Source organism: Aricia agestis, chromosome 13, assembly GCF_905147365.1.
Source record: "Aricia agestis chromosome 13, ilAriAges1.1, whole genome shotgun sequence".
NCBI lineage: Eukaryota > Metazoa > Arthropoda > Insecta > Lepidoptera > Lycaenidae > Aricia > Aricia agestis.
The window spans coordinates 9842733-9864677 of NC_056418.1; the positions used below are offsets into that span (position 1 = coordinate 9842733).

General features: G+C 32.5%; 1 protein-coding gene across 1 annotated transcript in view; it reads right to left on the bottom strand.

Moving 5' to 3' along the window:
• Nucleotides 1-18745: 18745 nt before the first annotated feature.
• LOC121732964 overlaps nt 18746-21945 on the bottom strand; it is a 29067-nt gene continuing 25867 nt past the window's right edge. Inside the window, exon 22 of the mRNA XM_042123005.1 lies at nt 18746-20284. Coding sequence (XP_041978939.1) covers nt 20175-20284 — 110 coding nt within the window. The 3' untranslated portion in view covers nt 18746-20174. The remainder of the gene's footprint in view (nt 20285-21945) is intronic.

Consider the following 21945-nt stretch of genomic DNA (forward strand, 5'->3'; position numbering starts at 1 on the left):
TAGTAAGTAGTTGTAGAACGTATAGATTATTAAATTAGATATAAGAGTAAATGGTATTGTTTGTAAGTAATTGAAGAACGTAAAGAGTATTGAATTAGATGTAAGAGCAAATGGTGTTATTAATTAGTATAGCAATTAGATTTTGAAAACCTTTCTTTTTGAGTGGAAAGGGATGGCTAAAAGGGGATGGTGGAGGCCATTGAGCTCCCGAACCAAAGTGAGAGGGAGCTCAGCGTAGATTAGGAGTAATTATAGTTATAAGTTGATACAAGAATTAGTTGTTAGAGTAAATGGTGTTGAGTTAGTAGCTGTAGTAAGTATTAGATGTTTGATTTAGATGTAGGAATAAATGGTGTGATTATAGAGTATTTGTAGAACGTATAAGGTATTAAATTAGATTTAAGAGTAAATGGTGTTGTTAGTAAGTAGTTGTAGAACGTAAAGTGTATTGAATTAGATTAAGATTAAATGGTGTTGTTAGTAAGTAGTTGTAGAACATAAAGCTTATTAAATTAGATGTAAGAGTAAATGGTGTTGTTAGTAAGTAGTTGTAGAACGTAAAGAGTATTAAATTAGATGTAAGAGTAAATGGTGTTGTTAGTAAGTAGTTGTAGAACGTATAGATTATTAAATTAGATGTAAGAGTAAATGGTGTTGTTAGTAAGTAGGTGTAGAACCTAAAGAGTATTAAATTAGATGTAAGAGAAAATGGTGTTGTTAGTAAGTAGTTGTAGAACGTAAAGAGTATTAAATTAGATGTAAGAGTAAATGGTGTTGTTAGTAAGTAGTTGTAGAACGTATAGATTATTAAATTAGATGTAAGAGAAAATGGTGTTGTTAGTAAGTAGTTGTAGAACGTATAGATTATTAAATTAGATGTAAGAGTAAATGGTGTTGTTAGTAAGTAGTTGTAGAACGTAAAGTGTATTGAATTAGATGTAAGAGTAAATGGTGTTGTTAGTAAGTAGGTGTAGAACGTAAAGGGTATTGAATTAGATGTAAGAGTAAATGGTGTTGTTAGTAAGTAGGTGTAGAACGTAAAGAGTATTAAATTAGATGTAAGAGAAAATGGTGTTGTTAGTAAGTAGTTGTAGAACGTATAGATTATTAAATTAGATGTAAGAGTAAATGGTGTTGTTAGTAAGTAGTTGTAGAACGTAAAGTGTATTGAATTAGATGTAAGAGTAAATGGTGTTGTTAGTAAGTAGTTGTAGAATGTAAAGAGTATTAAATTAGATGTAAGAGTAAATGGTGTTGTTAGTAAGTAGTTGTAGAACGTATAGAGTATTAAATTAGATGTAAGAGTAAATGGTGTTGTTAGTAAGTAGTTGTAGAACGTAAAGAGTATTGAATTAGATGTAAGAGTAAATGGTATTGTTAGTTAGTGATTGTAGAACGTAAAGAGTATTGAATTAGATGTAAAAGTAAATGGTGTTGTTAGTAAGAAGTTGTAGAACGTAAAGAGTATTGAATTAGATATAAGAGTAAATGGTATTGTTAGTAAGTAATTGTAGAACGTAAAGAGTATTGAATTAGATGTAAGAGCAAATGGTGTTATTAGTTAGTATAGCAATTAGATTTTGAAAACCATTCTTTTTGAGTGGAAAGGGATGGCTAATAGGGGATGGTGGAGGCCATTGAGCTCCCGAACCAAAGTGAGAGGGAGCTCAGCGTAGATTAGGTGTAATTATAGTTATAAGTTGATACAAGAATTAGTTGTTAGTGTAAATGGTGTTGAGTTAGTAGCTGTAGTAAGTATTAGATGTTTGATTTAGATGTAGGAATAAATGGTGTGAATATAAAGTATTTGTAGAACGTATAAGGTATTGAATTAGATTTAAGAGTAAATGGTGTTGTTAGTAAATAGTTGTAGAACGTAAAGTGTATTGAATTAGATTAAGAGTAAATGGTGTTGTTAGTAAGTAGTTGTAGAACATAAAGCTTATTGAATTAGATGTAAGAGTAAATAGTGTTGTTATTTAGTAGTTGCAGAACGTAAAGAGTATTGAATTAGATGTAAGAGTAAATGGTGTTGTAAGTTAGTATTTGTAGAACGAAAAGAGTATTGGATTAGATGTAAGAGTAAATGGTGTTGTTAGTTTATAGTTGTAGATCGTTTATGATATTCAAATAGATGTAAGAGTAGATGGTGTTGTTAGTTAGTAGTTGCAGAACGTAAAGTGTATTGAATTAGATGTAAGAGTAAATGGTGTTGTTAGTAAGTAGTTGTAGAACGTATAGAGTATTATTAGATGAAAGAGTAAATGGTGTTGTTAGTAAGTAGTTGTAGAACGTATAGATTATTAAATTAGATGTAAGAGTAAATGGTGTTGTTAGTAAGAAGTTGTAGAACGTAAAGAGTATTGAATTAGATATAAGAGTAAATGGTATTGTTAGTAAGTAATTGTAGAACGTAAAGAGTATTGAATTAGATGTAAGAGCAAATGGTGTTATTAGTTAGTATAGCAATTAGATTTTGAAAACCTTTCTTTTTGAGTGGAAAGGGATGGCTAATAGGGGATGGTGGAGGCCATTGAGCTCCCGAATTAAAGTGAGAGGGAGCTCAGCGTAGATTAGGTGTAATTATAGTTATAAGTTGATACAAGAATTAGTTGTTAGAGTAAATGGTGTTGAGTTAGTAGCTGTAGTAAGTATTAGATGTTTGATTTAGATGTAGGAATAAATGGTGTGAATATAAAGTATTTGTAGAACGTATAAGGTATTGAATTAGATTTAAGAGTAAATGGTGTTGTTAGTAAATAGTTGTAGAACGTAAAGTGTATTGAATTAGATTAAGAGTAAATGGTGTTGTTAGTAAGTAGTTGTAGAACATAAAGCTTATTGAATTAGATGTAAGAGTAAATAGTGTTGTTATTTAGTAGTTGCAGAACGTAAAGAGTATTGAATTAGATGTAAGAGTAAATGGTGTTGTTAGTTTATAGTTGTAGATCGTTTATGATATTCAAATAGATGTAAGAGTAGATGGTGTTGTTAGTTAGTAGTTGCAGAACGTAAAGTGTATTGAATTAGATGTAAGAGTAAATGGTGTTGTTAGTAAGTAGTTGTAGAACGTATAGAGTATTATTAGATGAAAGAGTAAATGGTGTTGTTAGTAAGTAGTTGTAGAACGTATAGATTATTAAATTAGATGTAAGAGTAAATGGTGTTGTTAGTAAGTAGTTGTAGAACGTAAAGTGTATTGAATTAGATGTAAGAGTAAATGGTGTTGTTAGTAAGTAGTTGTAGAATGTAAAGAGTATTAAATTAGATGTAAGAGTAAATGGTGTTGTTAGTAAGTAGTTGTAGAACGTATAGAGTATTAAATTAGATGTAAGAGTAAATGGTGTTGTTAGTAAGTAGTTGTAGAACGTATAGATTATTAAATTAGATGTAAGAGTAAATGGTGTTGTTAGTAAGAAGTTGTAGAACGTAAAGAGTATTGAATTAGATATAAGAGTAAATGGTATTGTTAGTAAGTAATTGTAGAACGTAAAGAGTATTGAATTAGATGTAAGAGCAAATGGTGTTATTAGTTAGTATAGCAATTAGATTTTGAAAACCTTTCTTTTTGAGTGGAAAGGGATGGCTAATAGGGGATGGTGGAGGCCATTGAGCTCCCGAACCAAAGTGAGAGGGAGCTCAGCGTAGATTAGGTGTAATTATAGTTATAAGTTGATACAAGAATTAGTTGTTAGAGTAAATGGTGTTGAGTTAGTAGCTGTAGTAAGTATTAGATGTTTGATTTAGATGTAGGAATAAATGGTGTGAATATAAAGTATTTGTAGAACGTATAAGGTATTGAATTAGATTTAAGAGTAAATGGTGTTGTTAGTAAATAGTTGTAGAACGTAAAGTGTATTGAATTAGATTAAGAGTAAATGGTGTTGTTAGTAAGTAGTTGTAGAACATAAAGCTTATTGAATTAGATGTAAGAGTAAATAGTGTTGTTATTTAGTAGTTGCAGAACGTAAAGAGTATTGAATTAGATGTAAGAGTAAATGGTGTTGTTAGTTTATAGTTGTAGATCGTTTATGATATTCAAATAGATGTAAGAGTAGATGGTGTTGTTAGTTAGTAGTTGCAGAACGTAAAGTGTATTGAATTAGATGTAAGAGTAAATGGTGTTGTTAGTAAGTAGTTGTAGAACGTATAGAGTATTATTAGATGAAAGAGTAAATGGTGTTGTTAGTAAGTAGTTGTAGAACGTATAGATTATTAAATTAGATGTAAGAGTAAATGGTGTTGTTAGTAAGTAGTTGTAGAACGTAAAGTGTATTGAATTAGATGTAAGAGTAAATGGTGTTGTTAGTAAGTAGTTGTAGAACGTAAAGTGTATTGAATTAGATGTAAGAGTAAATGGTGTTGTTAGTAAGTAGTTGTAGAATGTAAAGAGTATTAAATTAGATGTAAGAGTAAATGGTGTTGTTAGTAAGTAGTTGTAGAACGTATAGAGTATTAAATTAGATGTAAGAGTAAATGGTGTTGTTAGTAAGTAGTTGTAGAACGTAAAGAGTATTAAATTAGATGAAAGAGTAAATGGTGTTGTTAGTAAGTAGTTGTAGAACGTAAAGAGTATTGAATTAGATGTAAGAGTAAATGGTATTGTTAGTTAGTGATTGTAGAACGTAAAGAGTATTGAATTAGATGTAAGAGTAAATGGTGTTGTTAGTAAGAAGTTGTAGAACGTAAAGAGTATTGAATTAGATATAAGAGTAAATGGTATTGTTAGTAAGTAATTGTAGAACGTAAAGAGTATTGAATTAGATGTAAGAGTAAATGGTGTTGTTAGTTAGTAGTTGTAGAACGAAAAGAGTATTGGATTAGATGTAAAAGTAAATGGTGTTGTTAGTTTATAGTTGTAGATCGTTTATGATATTCAAATAGATGTAAGAGTAGATGGTGTTGTTAGTTAGTAGTTGCAGAACGTAAAGTGTATTGAATTAGATGTAAGAGTAAATGGTGTTGTTAGTAAGTAGTTGTAGAATGTAAAGAGTATTAAATTAGATGTAAGAGTAAATGGTGTTGTTAGTAAGTAGTTGTAGAACGTATAGAGTATTAAATTAGATGTAAGAGTATATGGTGTTGTTAGTAAGTAGTTGTAGAACGTAAAGAGTATTAAATTAGATGTAAGAGTAAATGGTGTTATTAGTTAGTATAGCAATTAGATTTTGAAAACCTTTCTTTTTGAGTGGAAAGGGATGGCTAATAGGGGATGGTGGAGGCCATTGAGCTCCCGAACCAAAGTGAGAGGGAGATCAGCGTAGATTAGGTGTAATTATAGTTATAAGTTGATACAAGAATTAGTTGTTAGAGTAAATGGTGTTGAGTTAGTAGCTGTAGTAAGTATTAGATGTTTGATTTAGATGTAGGAATAAATGGTGTGATTATAAAGTATTTGTAGAACGTATAAGGTATTGAATTAGATTTAAGAGTAAATGGTGTTGTTAGTAAGTAGTTGTAGAACGTAAAGTGTATTGAATTAGATTAAGAGTAAATGGTGTTGTTAGTAAGTAGTTGTAGAACGTATAGATTATTAAATTAGATGTAAGAGTAAATGGTGTTGTTAGTAAGTAGTTGTAGAACGTAAAGTGTATTGAATTAGATGTAAGAGTAAATGGTGTTGTTAGTAAGTAGTTGTAGAATGTAAAGAGTATTAAATTAGATGTAAGAGTAAATGGTGTTGTTAGTAAGTAGTTGTAGAACGTATAGAGTATTAAATTAGATGTAAGAGTAAATGGTGTTGTTAGTAAGTAGTTGTAGAACGTAAAGAGTATTAAATTAGATGAAAGAGTAAATGGTGTTGTTAGTAAGTAGTTGTAGAACGTAAAAAGTATTGAATTAGATGTAAGAGTAAATGGTATTGTTAGTTAGTGATTGTAGAACGTAAAGAGTATTGAATTAGATGTAAGAGTAAATGGTGTTGTTAGTAAGAAGTTGTAGAACGTAAAGAGTATTGAATTAGATATAAGAGTAAATGGTATTGTTAGTAAGTAATTGTAGAACGTAAAGAGTATTGAATTAGATGTAAGAGCAAATGGTGTTATTAGTTAGTATAGCAATTAGATTTTGAAAACCTTTCTTTTTGAGTGGAAAGGGATGGCTAATAGGGGATGGTGGAGGCCATTGAGCTCCCGAACCAAAGTGAGAGGGAGCTCAGCGTAGATTAGGTGTAATTATAGTTATAAGTTGATACAAGAATTAGTTGTTAGAGTAAATGGTGTTGAGTTAGTAGCTGTAGTAAGTATTAGATGTTTGATTTAGATGTAGGAATAAATGGTGTGAATATATAGTATTTGTAGAACGTATAAGGTATTGAATTAGATTTAAGAGTAAATGGTGTTGTTAGTAAATAGTTGTAGAACGTAAAGTGTATTGAATTAGATTAAGAGTAAATGGTGTTGTTAGTAAGTAGTTGTAGAACATAAAGCTTATTGAATTAGATGTAAGAGTAAATAGTGTTGTTATTTAGTAGTTGCAGAACGTAAAGTGTATTGAATTAGATGTAAGAGTAAATGGTGTTGTAAGTTAGTATTTGTAGAACGAAAAGAGTATTGGATTAGATGTAAGAGTAAATGGTGTTGTTAGTTTATAGTTGTAGATCGTTTATGATATTCAAATAGATGTAAGAGTAAATGGTGTTGTTAGTAAGTAGTTGTAGAACGTATAGAGTATTATTAGATGAAGGAGTAAATGGTGTTGTTAGTAAGTAGTTGTAGAACGTAAAGTGTATTGAATTAGATGTAAGAGTAAATGGTGTTGTTAGTAAGTAGTTGTAGAATGTAAAGAGTATTAAATTAGATGTAAGAGTAAATGGTGTTGTTAGTAAGTAGTTGTAGAACGTATAGAGTATTAAATTAGATGTAAGAGTAAATGGTGTTGTTAGTAAGTAGTTGTAGAACGTAAAGAGTATTAAATTAGATGAAAGAGTAAATGGTGTTGTTAGTAAGTAGTTGTAGAACGTAAAGAGTATTGAATTAGATGTAAGAGTAAATGGTATTGTTAGTTAGTGATTGTAGAACGTAAAGAGTATTGAATTAGATGTAAGAGTAAATGGTGTTGTTAGTAAGAAGTTGTAGAACGTAAAGAGTATTGAATTAGATATAAGAGTAAATGGTATTGTTTGTAAGTAATTGAAGAACGTAAAGAGTATTGAATTAGATGTAAGAGCAAATGGTGTTATTAGTTAGTATAGCAATTAGATTTTGAAAACCTTTCTTTTTGAGTGGAAAGGGATGGCTAAAAGGGGATGGTGGAGGCCATTGAGCTCCCGAACCAAAGTGAGAGGGAGCTCAGCGTAGATTAGGAGTAATTATAGTTATAAGTTGATACAAGAATTAGTTGTTAGAGTAAATGGTGTTGAGTTAGTAGCTGTAGTAAGTATTAGATGTTTGATTTAGATGTAGGAATAAATGGTGTGATTATAGAGTATTTGTAGAACGTATAAGGTAATAAATTAGATTTAAGAGTAAATGGTGTTGTTAGTAAGTAGTTGTAGAACGTAAAGTGTATTGAATTAGATTAAGAGTAAATGGTGTTGTTAGTAAGTAGTTGTAGAACATAAAGCTTATTAAATTAGATGTAAGAGTAAATGGTGTTGTTAGTAAGTAGTTGTAGAACGTAAAGAGTATTAAATTAGATGTAAGAGTAAATGGTGTTGTTAGTAAGTAGTTGTAGAACGTATAGATTATTAAATTAGATGTAAGAGTAAATGGTGTTGTTAGTAAGTAGGTGTAGAACCTAAAGAGTATTAAATTAGATGTAAGAGAAAATGGTGTTGTTAGTAAGTAGTTGTAGAACGTAAAGTGTATTGAATTAGATGTAAGAGTAAATGGTGTTGTTAGTAAGTAGGTGTAGAACGTAAAGAGTATTAAATTAGATGTAAGAGAAAATGGTGTTGTTAGTAAGTAGTTGTAGAACGTATAGATTATTAAATTAGATGTAAGAGTAAATGGTGTTGTTAGTAAGTAGGTGTAGAACCTAAAGAGTATTAAATTAGATGTAAGAGTAAATGGTGTTGTTAGTAAGTAGTTGTAGAACGTAAAGTGTATTGAATTAGATGTAAGAGTAAATGGTGTTGTTAGTAAGTAGGTGTAGAACGTAAAGAGTATTGAATTAGATGTAAGAGTAAATGGTGTTGTTAGTAAGTAGGTGTAGAACGTAAAGAGTATTAAATTAGATGTAAGAGAAAATGGTGTTGTTAGTAAGTAGTTGTAGAACGTATAGATTATTAAATTAGATGTAAGAGTAAATGGTGTTGTTAGTAAGTAGTTGTAGAACGTATAGATTATTAAATTAGATGTAAGAGTAAATGGTGTTGTTAGTAAGTAGTTGTAGAACGTAAAGTGTATTGAATTAGATGTAAGAGTAAATGGTGTTGTTAGTAAGTAGTTGTAGAACGTATAGAGTATTAAATTAGATGTAAGAGTAAATGGTGTTGTTAGTAAGTAGTTGTAGAACGTAAAGAGTATTAAATTAGATGAAAGAGTAAATGGTGTTGTTAGTAAGTAGTTGTAGAACGTAAAGAGTATTGAATTAGATGTAAGAGTAAATGGTATTGTTAGTTAGTGATTGTAGAACGTAAAGAGTATTGAATTAGATGTAAGAGTAAATGGTGTTGTTAGTAAGAAGTTGTAGAACGTAAAGAGTATTGAATTAGATATAAGAGTAAATGGTATTGTTAGTAAGTAATTGTAGAACGTAAAGAGTATTGAATTAGATGTAAGAGCACATGGTGTTATTAGTTAGTATAGCAATTAGATTTTGAAAACCATTCTTTTTGAGTGGAAAGGGATGGCTAATAGGGGATGGTGGAGGCCATTGAGCTCCCGAACCAAAGTGAGAGGGAGCTCAGCGTAGATTAGGTGTAATTATAGTTATAAGTTGATACAAGAATTAGTTGTTAGAGTAAATGGTGTTGAGTTAGTAGCTGTAGTAAGTATTAGATGTTTGATTTAGATGTAGGAATAAATGGTGTGATTATAAAGTATTTGTAGAACGTATAAGGTATTGAATTAGATTTAAGAGTAAATGGTGTTGTTAGTAAATAGTTGTAGAACGTAAAGTGTATTGAATTAGATTTAAGAGTAAATGGTGTTGTTAGTAAGTAGTTGTAGAACGTAAAGTGTATTGAATTAGATTAAGAGTAAATGGTGTTGTTAGTAAGTAGTTGTAGAACATAAAGCTTATTGAATTAGATGTAAGAGTAAATGGTGTTGTTATTTAGTAGTTGTAGAACGTAAAGAGTATTGAATTAGATGTAAGAGTAAATGGTGTTGTTAGTTAGTAGTTGTAGAACGTAAAGAGTATTGAATTAGATGTAAGAGTAAATGGTGTTGTTAGTAAGTAGTTGTAGAACGTATAGAGTATTAAATTAGATGTAAGAGTAAATGGTGTTGTTAGTTAGTAGTTGTAGAACGTAAAGTGTATTGAATTAGATGTAAGAGTAAATGGTGTTGTTAGTAAGTAGTTGTAGAATGTAAAGAGTATTAAATTAGATGTAAGAGTAAATGGTGTTGTTAGTAAGTAGTTGTAGAACGTATAGAGTATTATTAGATGAAAGAGTAAATGGTGTTGTTAGTAAGTAGTTGTAGAACGTAGAGAGTATTGAATTAGATGTAAGAGTAAATGGTATTGTTAGTTAGTAATTGTAGAACGTAAAGAGTATTGAATTAGATGTAAGAGCAAATGGTGTTATTAGTTAGTATAGCAATTAGATTTTGAAAACCTTTCTTTTTGAGTGGAAAGGGATGGCTAATAGGGGATGGTGGAGGCCATTGAGCTCCCGAACCAAAGTGAGAGGGAGCTCAGCGTAGATTAGGTGTAATTATAGTTATAAGTTGATACAAGAATTAGTTGTTACAGTAAATGATGTTGAGTTAGAAGCTGTAGTAAGTATTAGATGTCTGATTTAGATGTAGGAATAAATGGTGTGATTAGTAAGTATTTGTAGAACGTATAAAGTATTCAATTAGATTTAAGAGTAAATAGTGTTGTTAGTAAGTAGTTGTAGAACGTAAAGTGTATTGGATTAGATGTAAGAGTAAATGGTGTTGTTAGTAAGTAGTTGTAGAACGTAAAGAGTATTAAATTAGATGTAAGAGTAAATGGTGTTGTTAGTAAGTAGTTGTAGAACGTATAGATTATTAAATTAGATGTAAGAGTAAATGGTGTTGTTAGTAAGTAGTTGTAGAACGTAAAGTGTATTGAATTAGATGTAAGAGTAAATGGTGTTGTTAGTAAGTAGTTGTAGAATGTAAAGAGTATTAAATTAGATGTAAGAGTAAATGGTGTTGTTAGTAAGTAGTTGTAGAACGTATAGAGTATTATTAGATGAAAGAGTAAATGGTGTTGTTAGTAAGTAGTTGTAGAACGTAGAGAGTATTGAATTAGATGTAAGAGTAAATGGTATTGTTAGTTAGTAATTGTAGAACGTAAAGAGTATTGAATTAGATGTAAGAGCAAATGGTGTTATTAGTTAGTATAGCAATTAGATTTTGAAAACCTTTCTTTTTGAGTGGAAAGGGATGGCTAATAGGGGATGGTGGAGGCCATTGAGCTCCCGAACCAAAGTGAGAGGGAGCTCAGCGTAGATTAGGTGTAATTATAGTTATAAGTTGATACAAGAATTAGTTGTTAAAGTAAATGGTGTTGAGTTAGTAGCTGTAGCAAGTATTAGATGTTTGATTTAGATGTAGGAATAAATGGTGTGATTATAAAGTATTTGTAGAACGTATAAGGTATTGAATTAGATTTAAGAGTAAATGGTGTTGTTAGTAAGTAGTTGTAGAACATAAAGCTTATTGAATTAGATGTAAGAGTAAATGGTGTTGTTATTTAGTAGTTGTAGAACGTAAAGAGTATTGAATTAGATGTAAGAGTAAATGGTGTTGTTAGTTAGTAGTTGTAGAACGAAAAGAGTATTGGATTAGATGTAAAAGTAAATGGTGTTGTTAGTTTATAGTTGTAGATCGTTTATGATATTCAAATAGATGTAAGAGTAAATGGTGTTGTTAGTAAGTAGGTGTAGAACGTAAAGAGTATTAAATTAGATGTAAGAGTAAATGGTGTCATTAGTAAGTAGTTGTAGAACGTATAGATTATTAAATTAGATGTAAGAGTAAACGGTGTTGTTAGTAAGTAGTTGTAGAACGTAAAGTGTATTGAATTAGATGTAAGAGTAAATGGTGTTGTTAGTAAGTAGTTGTAGAAAGTAAAGAGTATTAAATTAGATGTAAGAGTAAATGGTGTTGTTAGTAAGTAGTTGTAGAACGTATAGAGTTTTAAATTAGATGTAAGAGTAAATGGTGTTGTTAGTAAGTAGTTGTAGAACGTAAAGAGTATTGAATTAGATGTAAGAGTAAATGGTATTGTTATTTAGTGATTGTAGAACGTAAAGAGTATTGAATTAGATGTAAGAGTAAATGGTGTTGTTAGTAAGAAGTTGTAGAACGTAAAGAGTATTGAATTAGATATAAGAGTAAATGGTGCTATTAGTTAGTATAGCAATTAGATTTTGAAAACCTTTCTTTTTGAGTGGAAAGGGATGGCTAATAGGGGATGGTGGAGGCCATTGAGCTCCCGAACCAAAGTGAGAGGGAGCTCAGCGTAGATTAGGTGTAATTATAGTTATAAGTTGATACAAGAATTAGTTGTTAGAGTAAATGGTGTTGAGTTAGTAGCTGTAGTAAGTATTAGATGTTTGATTTAGATGTAGGAATAAATGGTGTGAATATAAAGTATTTGTAGAACGTATAAGGTATTGAATTAGATTTAAGAGTAAATGGTGTTGTTAGTAAATAGTTGTAGAACGTAAAGTGTATTGAATTAGATTAAGAGTAAATGGTGTTGTTAGTAAGTAGTTGTAGAACATAAAGCTTATTGAATTAGATGTAAGAGTAAATAGTGTTGTTATTTAGTAGTTGCAGAACGTAAAGAGTATTGAATTAGATGTAAGAGTAAATGGTGTTGTTAGTTTATAGTTGTAGATCGTTTATGATATTCAAATAGATGTAAGAGTAGATGGTGTTGTTAGTTAGTAGTTGCAGAACGTAAAGTGTATTGAATTAGATGTAAGAGTAAATGGTGTTGTTAGTAAGTAGTTGTAGAACGTATAGAGTATTATTAGATGAAAGAGTAAATGGTGTTGTTAGTAAGTAGTTGTAGAACGTATAGATTATTAAATTAGATGTAAGAGTAAATGGTGTTGTTAGTAAGTAGTTGTAGAACGTAAAGTGTATTGAATTAGATGTAAGAGTAAATGGTGTTGTTAGTAAGTAGTTGTAGAATGTAAAGAGTATTAAATTAGATGTAAGAGTAAATGGTGTTGTTAGTAAGTAGTTGTAGAACGTATAGAGTATTAAATTAGATGTAAGAGTAAATGGTGTTGTTAGTAAGTAGTTGTAGAACGTAAAGAGTATTAAATTAGATGAAAGAGTAAATGGTGTTGTTAGTAAGTAGTTGTAGAACGTAAAGAGTATTGAATTAGATGTAAGAGTAAATGGTATTGTTAGTTAGTGATTGTAGAACGTAAAGAGTATTGAATTAGATGTAAGAGTAAATGGTGTTGTTAGTAAGAAGTTGTAGAACGTAAAGAGTATTGAATTAGATATAAGAGTAAATGGTATTGTTAGTAAGTAATTGTAGAACGTAAAGAGTATTGAATTAGATGTAAGAGTAAATGGTGTTGTTAGTTAGTAGTTGTAGAACGAAAAGAGTATTGGATTAGATGTAAAAGTAAATGGTGTTGTTAGTTTATAGTTGTAGATCGTTTATGATATTCAAATAGATGTAAGAGTAGATGGTGTTGTTAGTTAGTAGTTGCAGAACGTAAAGTGTATTGAATTAGATGTAAGAGTAAATGGTGTTGTTAGTAAGTAGTTGTAGAATGTAAAGAGTATTAAATTAGATGTAAGAGTAAATGGTGTTGTTAGTAAGTAGTTGTAGAACGTATAGAGTATTAAATTAGATGTAAGAGTATATGGTGTTGTTAGTAAGTAGTTGTAGAACGTAAAGAGTATTAAATTAGATGAAAGAGTAAATGGTGTTGTTAGTAAGTAGTTGTAGAACGTAAAGAGTATTGAATTAGATGTAAGAGTAAATGGTGTTGTTAGTAAGAAGTTGTAGAACGTAAAGAGTATTGAATTAGATATAAGAGTAAATGGTATTGTTAGTAAGTAATTGTAGAACGTAAAGAGTATTGAATTAGATGTAAGAGCAAATGGTGTTATTAGTTAGTATAGCAATTAGATTTTGAAAACCTTTCTTTTTGAGTGGAAAGGGATGGCTAATAGGGGAATGGTGGAGGCCATTCAGCTCCCGAACCAAAGTGAGAGGGAGATCAGCGTAGATTAGGTGTAATTATAGTTATAAGTTGATACAAGAATTAGTTGTTAGAGTAAATGGTGTTGAGTTAGTAGCTGTAGTAAGTATTAGATGTTTGATTTAGATGTAGGAATAAATGGTGTGATTATAAAGTATTTGTAGAACGTATAAGGTATTGAATTAGATTTAAGAGTAAATGGTGTTGTTAGTAAGTAGTTGTAGAACGTAAAGTGTATTGAATTAGATTAAGAGTAAATGGTGTTGTTAGTAAGTAGTTGTAGAACATAAAGCTTATTGAATTAGATGTAAGAGTAAAAAGTCTTGTTATTTAGTAGTTGCAGAACGTCAAGAGTATTGAATTAGATGTAAGAGTAAATGGTGTTGTTGGTTAGTATTTGTAGAACGAAAAGAGTATTGGATTAGATGTAAGAGTAAATGGTGTTGTTAGTTTATAGTTGTAGATCGTTTATGATATTCAAATAGATGTAAGAGTAGATGGTGTTGTTAGTTAGTAGTTGCAGAACGTAAAGTGTATTGAATTAGATGTAAGAGTAAATAGTGTTGTTAGTAAGTAGTTGTAGAACGTAAAGAGTATTAAATTAGATGTAAGAGTAAATGGTGTTGTTAGTAAGTAGTTGTAGAACGTATAGATTATTAAATTAGATGTAAGAGTAAATGGTGTTGTTAGTAAGTAGTTGTAGAACGTAAAGTGTATTGAATTAGATGTAAGAGTAAATGGTGTTGTTAGTAAGTAGTTGTAGAACGTAAAGAGTATTAAATTAGATGTAAGAGTAAATGGTGTTGTTAGTAAATAGTTGTAGAACGTATAGATTATTAAATTAGATGTAAGAGTAAATGGTGTTGTTAGTAAGTAGTTGTAGAACGTAAAGTGTATTGAATTAGATGTAAGAGTAAATGGTATTGTTAGTTAGTGATTGTAGAACGTAAAGAGTATTGAATTAGATGTAAGAGTAAATGGTGTTGTTAGTAAGAAGTTGTAGAACGTAAAGAGTATTGAATTAGATGTAAGAGTAAATGGTATTGTTAGTTAGTGATTGTAGAACGTAAAGAGTATTGAATTAGATGTAAGAGTAAATGGTGTTGTTAGTAAGTAGTTGTAGAATGTACAGAGTATTAAATTAGATGTAAGAGTAAATGGTGTTGTTAGTTAGTAGTTGTAGAACGTAAAGAGTATTAAATTAGATGAAAGAGTAAATGGTGTTGTTAGTAAGTAGTTGTAGAACGTAAAGAGTATTGAATTAGATGTAAGAGTAAATGGTATTGTTAGTTAGTGATTGTAGAACGTAAAGAGTATTGAATTAGATGTAAGAGTAAATGGTGTTGTTAGTAAGAAGTTGTAGAAAGTAAAGAGTATTGAATTAGATATAAGAGTAAATGGTATTGTTAGTAAGTAATTGTAGAACGTAAAGAGTATTGAATTAGATGTAAGAGCAAATGGTGTTATTAGTTAGTATAGCAATTAGATTTTGAAAACCTTTCTTTTTGAGTGGAAAGGGATGGCTAATAGGGGATGGTGGAGGCCATTGAGCTCCCGAACCAAAGTGAGAGGGAGCTCAGCGTAGATTAGGTGTAATTATCTGTATGTATTCTTTATATCTCCACTAGATCGAACGTCCTGAACTTACTGCCTCCACTCGTTCCGTGCTTTGTGTACCACTTCGCCCCGTCGTCTGCAAAACAACAGAGTCCGTCCGGCAGCCAGCGCACGGCGCACGTGCTGACAATACAATAATTTAGTTTACAAACCATACATTAGTAATATGTATTTGAACAAAGATACTGAGCACTGAACTACTGAGTATTGACCATGTCATTCTCATTAGACGTCATTTTTCCTATACTATAATATACCTACTGGTCACCAGACACGTCTAGTTTAATTTTGTGCATACTGCATACTGATTAAATTAAGTACTTATTTTACAAAAGGTAACGTTATCAAAGAACATATATTTACCGTTATAAATCCTATTTACCGGTATTAATTCCAATTTTTACCGTTATTTCTAGTATCGGGTAAATTTTCATACCGTTATCTATGCCCTTGAAGCAATAACGTTATGAAAAAATACCGGTATTTGAAGCCCTGATGTAGACCTTTATTGTAGGGAAAAAATAATAACATATCACATTAATAATAAAACATGCGCTTATTGCAGATTATTTTGTTTATTTGAGTTCACCAGAATAAACGTGTTAAAACAATCTGGCGCATGTGTCTATCCTTTCCTTTGGGTTATAACTCTTGCACGATTATTCGTGTAAAAGTGCAAGCGACTTCTATGAGTAATGCCTCATTGCAGATGACGAAACTTTGAATTTAATAATCACAGCTATTCTATTATCTTTTACTAATTTCTCTTGTCTTCTCTGTTTTCTTAAAGGTTATTCGAATAGCTATTGTAAAGTTTATCAGAAGAGCTGCTGGTGAGTTGCCGGTCTTTTTAAGAGGGAATACGCTCTCTTCTTGAAGGTTTGCAGGTCGTATAGGTCCGGAAATACTGCTGACTGCTGAAGACTGCCATTTAACAAAGTTATGAGGATGGTATATTTTTACGTGGAACGATGGAGAAAAGTTTCAGGAGGTATGATTACAAACAATTCCTTAGAGCACTCCCCGTGATACAACCGACTGAGTCTGCAGAGTGAAGCTATTTACATCTAGGCGTAATTCCAAGGGGTTCAGCCTGTTTGAAACATTATGGCAGTCAACAACTCGAGCGGCCCTTCGTTGGACGTATCCAACGAAGGGCCGCTCGATACAAAGGGATAAGTTGGTATTTTGGGGCCCAGAGATTAGAACAGTATTTCATATAAGGCCAAACCTACATCTTGTAGAGTTGCAGTCATTGGTCCAGACTGAAACACTGTCTCGCCTGTTAAGAACATCAAGATTTTTCGAGGCTAACTTGGCATCACCCTCTAGATGACATCGGAACTGGATTTCGCTCGATATGTTTACTCTTTTTATGTTTAGTTGTGAACGGGCAGAATTGGTGGGGTTGAATTGGACTAAGTGTCGTCTACCCCATTCAGAGACTTTCTCCTGTGAATTCTCTATTTGAGATATAAGTTCGTTTCGACTGTCAATGACATTTAACCGAGAAATATGGTGTAAGCTGGTAGATAGGGCATATCCTGTACTATCATCTACATAACAATAAATGCCGTTGGTCTGTAGCATGTCATTGGTCTGCCCAAAAAACTTGTGACCTATTTGCATAAATTCTCGGGAAGCCTATATTAATATTATGATGGAACTTTGATAGCAGCGCTTTAAGCCAAACCCAATCAAAGGCCTTCACAATATCCAAACTAACAGCCAATGCCTCTCCTCTCCATACAATCACCTGAGTCCAACGACGAGTTTGGTACGCCAAGAGATAACCAGCCAAGCGACCCTTTCGGAACCCGAACTGTTTGTCGTGTTTGTCGCTTAGTAATGTCCGGCCGGCCAAGTATTGAAAGAGCTGATAATGGATTCCATTATCTTCGAGAAGGAGGTTTTAGCAATTGGTTTGTAGTTGGAAGGATTTGAGCAGTCACCTTTTTTGGGGATCGGGTACACTAAGGCTGTCATCTAATGGCGGCTCTCGACATAGGCGAACGCGTTGGCCAACGCGTCTGCAGACGCGTTGGCCCAATGTGTAGAACGGGCGTTCGCGCGTTGGCCAACGTCTAAATACCTACGGCCAACGCGCGAACGCCCGTTCTACACATTGGGCCAACGCGTCTGCAGACGCGTTGGCCAACGCGTTCGCCTATGTCGAGAGCCGCCATAAGAAGTCGGGACAATGCCAGAAGGGTAGGAGAACCGAAAACGACGCGTTAAGACCGGAGCCAACTCTAAAGCACACTTTTTCAACACAATAGGAGGGTTTCCGTCAGGCCCACTCGACTTTTGGATATCAAGGGCACGCGGGGCTATTCACTTTGGGCGCTGATGTAACCTAATATCCGACACGATGCCCCTGCAGTGTGGTATAATTGTCGGCGGTTTTTAACCCAAGGTCATCGAGGGTCGAGTTTGACGCAAAGAGCTTACACAGAAGATCGTCTTTGTATTTTGCGTCGTGGGCTAACGATCCATTTCCTATTTGTAGGGATGGTAGGATGGCTTTCAGAAATATCCTTCAATAGCTTAGGCCAGGGACCAGAATTAACGGGTTCCCAAAGGAAGGCACTCGAATCTCTCACCAATACTATTGACGTGCTGTATACTTTGCCCGAGTGATCTCTCTCTTTAAGGATCTATAGGCAAGGTTGTACTCAATTTTATATGTATGTATCCACGCATAGGCGTGAGGGAGGTCAATATCTATCAACAACAACAATAGGTCAACAATATTTTTTCACTGAACCGTCAACAAGAAAATGTTAGCTAACCAAACGTTCCACGCGGCCTCGACCACATAAATGATACATTTTACGGAAACCGTACATTTTCTCGCAAAAAATAGCCTATGTTCCTTTACGTCATGGTCTACTCTACATCTGTGCCAAATAACTTAAAAATTCATCCAGTAGTTCGAGAGATAAGCCCTTTCAAATAATTTCCCCCCTTTTTTCCACATTCTCCTATTACTCTTAGCTTACATTAAATTTTATTTATTATCATTAAGTAATTTTCCCGGATTTTCCACATTTTCCTATGTTTCTCCGCTTCTATTAGTCTTAGAGTGATAATTTATAGTCTGTAGCCTTCCTCGATAAATGAGCCATCTAACAACGAAAGAATTTTTCAAATCGCACCAGTAGTTAGGACCAACAAACTCTTCCACTTCATAATATTAGTATAGATTTATATTTTATACCAAGCACTTATAAGGTCGTATTACATAAATAATAAGTCGATCTTCTTAACACTAATATACGGGCTTTTATCTTTACAAACATGTAAAAGCAACAAAATATACAGGAATAAGCGTGTAAATGACCAGAGCATGGCTCAGGGGAAAAAAATACGTGGAATAACCATGCAACATTTCACTGCACTTGTTAAAACTGCAACATTTATGACACGAATAAACGTGCATTGATACAATAGTGTTAACGAGTCACATATTAGTCACTAGAATAATAATTTAATATGTTTTTTCTTAAATATGTGGTAAACGGTTAATTTTTGATTTTTAATAAATATATGAGCTGAAAGATATTTTTTTTACCTTTAATTTGATTATACATTATATTTGTATATTTATTATGTAGTCAAAGTTATGTGGTTCCAAACGTTTTTTTGTCTTCCTGAAAAGTTGTCTTTTTTCGATTGCACGTTTATTCGTTGTGGCTATCGATATTATTATCAATTTATCACTGAGTTGCGACTCTTTTCTTCTTACTACTTACAATAAAAATAGGTAGGTACAATGGATACAGATGGAGTAGTAAACAAACCAGTTGGGTAATTGAATAAAATTTATTAAAAAACTCGTATTTTAAATAGTCTAAGCCTATTTTCCATACGATTTCCTATATTTATTTCAATTGTAACTAAGTCTTACCGCCAAGATGCGAATATGCTGAAGTACCATTGGGGAAATTCATTCATAATTATTATGCAAATAATTTACATTACATTTTGCTCGGGTTTAGTCAAAACAATTTTAGACTGACTTTGCATTACGTCCGAAGCCGGGTCTACTGCGTAAGCTTCTTCTTTTATATTAATTACTATACTCAATCTGCAGTCTGTGTAAATCGATCATTTTAAACAAGAGCCGACACCAAAATTAAAACATGTTTGTGGCCCATATAAGGCAAGGTTCAGTACCACTCCATCTACTTCAGACCGTTTTACACGGGTTTGGATCGGACATAGTGCGAAAACTCGACTGGGCGGTATTGACAAAACCCGTCCAAATATTCGCCATCTACCTCGTATGAATAAATTTTTCTAGTGGTACTTACAAACAACGAGGACAATCTCAAAATTTCATACGCATTTTTATGACTTGCCTGGTGGTTTAGACCACTTTATCTTGGTTTTATAATTTTAATTATTATTTACAACTTTTGTAATATTCATTACACTAACATGTAAGTTTCTTAAAATATATTCAGAGAAACCTCATACCTGAAATTATTTTAGGATTGTAGAATTACATATTTGTCTTTCATCCTATCTGTCTACAGACTACAAGTTATCTAGGGGATGGTCCCCACCAAGTCGAGCGGATTGCAGACATTTCTCGAAATGTTGAATTAGATTTTTTTGAATTGAACAATATGTAATACTTGTAATTGCAACAATACACCACTGATATATTTTGCAGTAAATTAGGCCTAAAATTTATATTCTTGCAGTGATGTAACTTCCATTTTCCATTATTAAATCACTTTGTTAAGTTCCTAGATTTTGTTAATTTTTTAAATTTAATGTGTCAAAGATTTTTTATGTACAGCCTTTATGTCATATAGATTTTTACAAGTAAAAATTCTGTATTGTAACTGTTTAATGCAAAAAATGGTAGAGAAATATGTTCTTATGATAACTAAGATAAACAACACTTGCGCAAGTCTGGGTTTTAATTTATTCGTCGATAAAGTTATCCCTCTCGTTCTTCGCATACAAGGTAAGCTAATCATTTGGTAAAACAAAAATAAACTTTAAACATTAACAATTACCTAGACTGGCGCAAGCGTCTTGTACAGTAGTAGAATATACCTAATAGACAATAATCTACTCCACTCTCTTGAATATGAAATATATTTTTTATAATATATATCATTGTAAACTCAGTCAAGCATAATTAACACATGCAGCTTTTACATTTCCCGCCTTCAAAAGTCAACACGGACACTTCATTTGCTTCGACCATAATATGCATGTTCTATTCCTGCTGTTTGCTCGCTTCTGTTATTGATTCGTATTGTTCTTTATCTAGTTCAGTCATTGTGAAGCTACCGTCAGGTAGTAATAACACCACTCGTCTTGTTCCACCTGGTAAAGAAAAGGGTCGTTAATTTTTTTCGCAATATTACCATCGCCGAAAGTTTTCAGAATGAAATTAAAGTCAATTAACATTGGATCGCGTGTCATGGTCTGACCACATTGAGAAAATAGCGTCTCAAGTAAAGGTGCCCGTTGGCAGCGGGCGACATGGAGCAACCGCAGACGACGTGTCGTCACGACACTACTGGTTTCTATGTATTTCTACGAAATACCCTCCGCACGAGGGAGCAACACGAAGCTAGCGACACTTATTCATAGAAATACATAGAAACCATTAGTGTCGCGACGACACGTCATTTGCTGCAACTTCCTGTAGCCGGCTTCCAACTTGTACCTTCACAGTTTGACAGAACAATTTAGTGACGACTTTAATTTGTTTGCACTCAATGTAAGGTACCAAAAAGGTACCTGAGTACCATATTTATATTAAAAAAGAAATAAAACAGCACACCAAAAATTATAGCAATATTGGCAGTTCAGACTCGATTGTATTTAAATTAAACCTTTACCAAGCGCTTCACTCTTGACACCATACTAATAAATAACTCCAGATGCTGAGAGCACTTCAGCTAAGATCGGTATCAGATAGGAATATGAGAGAGCTTTATTAATATCGGCCTATGTACCATTCAGGAAATGAATTCCTGGGCAGTTGACAAACCAACGTCATTTTGTCGGATCATGTCAATTCAATGTTAATTGTGATCTGTCGGCTGGGTTTGACCCGTTTGACATAATGGGACCAAACTACGTAGGTCCCCCCCATCTGTCTAGTGTCTAGGAATCAACTTCTCTGATAGTACAAAGCACAAAGGCGTAACCCTAATCTATACTAATATTATAAATGCGAAAGTATCTCTGTCTGTCTGTCTGTCTCGCTTTCATTTTGTATACAGATAGTCTAAAACCTGAGAAAGGACATAGGCTACTTTTTTATTGGAAAAAAAGGGTTGTAAGGGGGTGAAAATACGAAAATTTGTTCAAATTAAGTTAGTTCCAAAAATTCATACTAGATGGCGCCGTGCGTCTCTTACATCGCGCTAACGCTTGCCCAACATCTTTCTATAAGAGGTGGTATCATCATACACCTAAGTTTCGATTTTTTTTCGATTGTTATTTCTTTTTTACGTTATTTAATAAGCCAGTACATTATATTATATAGGGTGACGTAACCATAAACCTATCAATGATAAATGGTTTATGGGTAAAGTTGTGTAATTGCGGGGCTAAAATATAAGCTTTAAAATTTGGCATAATGTATAAAGTTTAATTTAAAAAAATGAAATATTATGTGCACACTGCACAGCTGTTTTGATTTAAGGGGTACCAGGGTATTTTTTATAAAAGCTTTTGACACCAATTTTGTTGACATCGCGCGCTATAAACTGAAGTCCACGCGGACGAAGTCGCGGGCAACAGCTAGTAATAAATATAAAGGGCTATAACTCACCGGGAAGCCAACGGAACAAAGCCAGTGATGTTACCATGGCAACGTCTGGCGTCTCTACATCGCCGCAAAGCGGTGTTTTTCTTAAAGTTAAGTTTAAAAACAGCGCTTTGCAGCGACATATAGGTGACATGGTAACGTCACTGGCTACGTCACGATGGCGTCCCGGTGAGTTGTAGGCTGTAGCTCTAAGAGCGAGTGG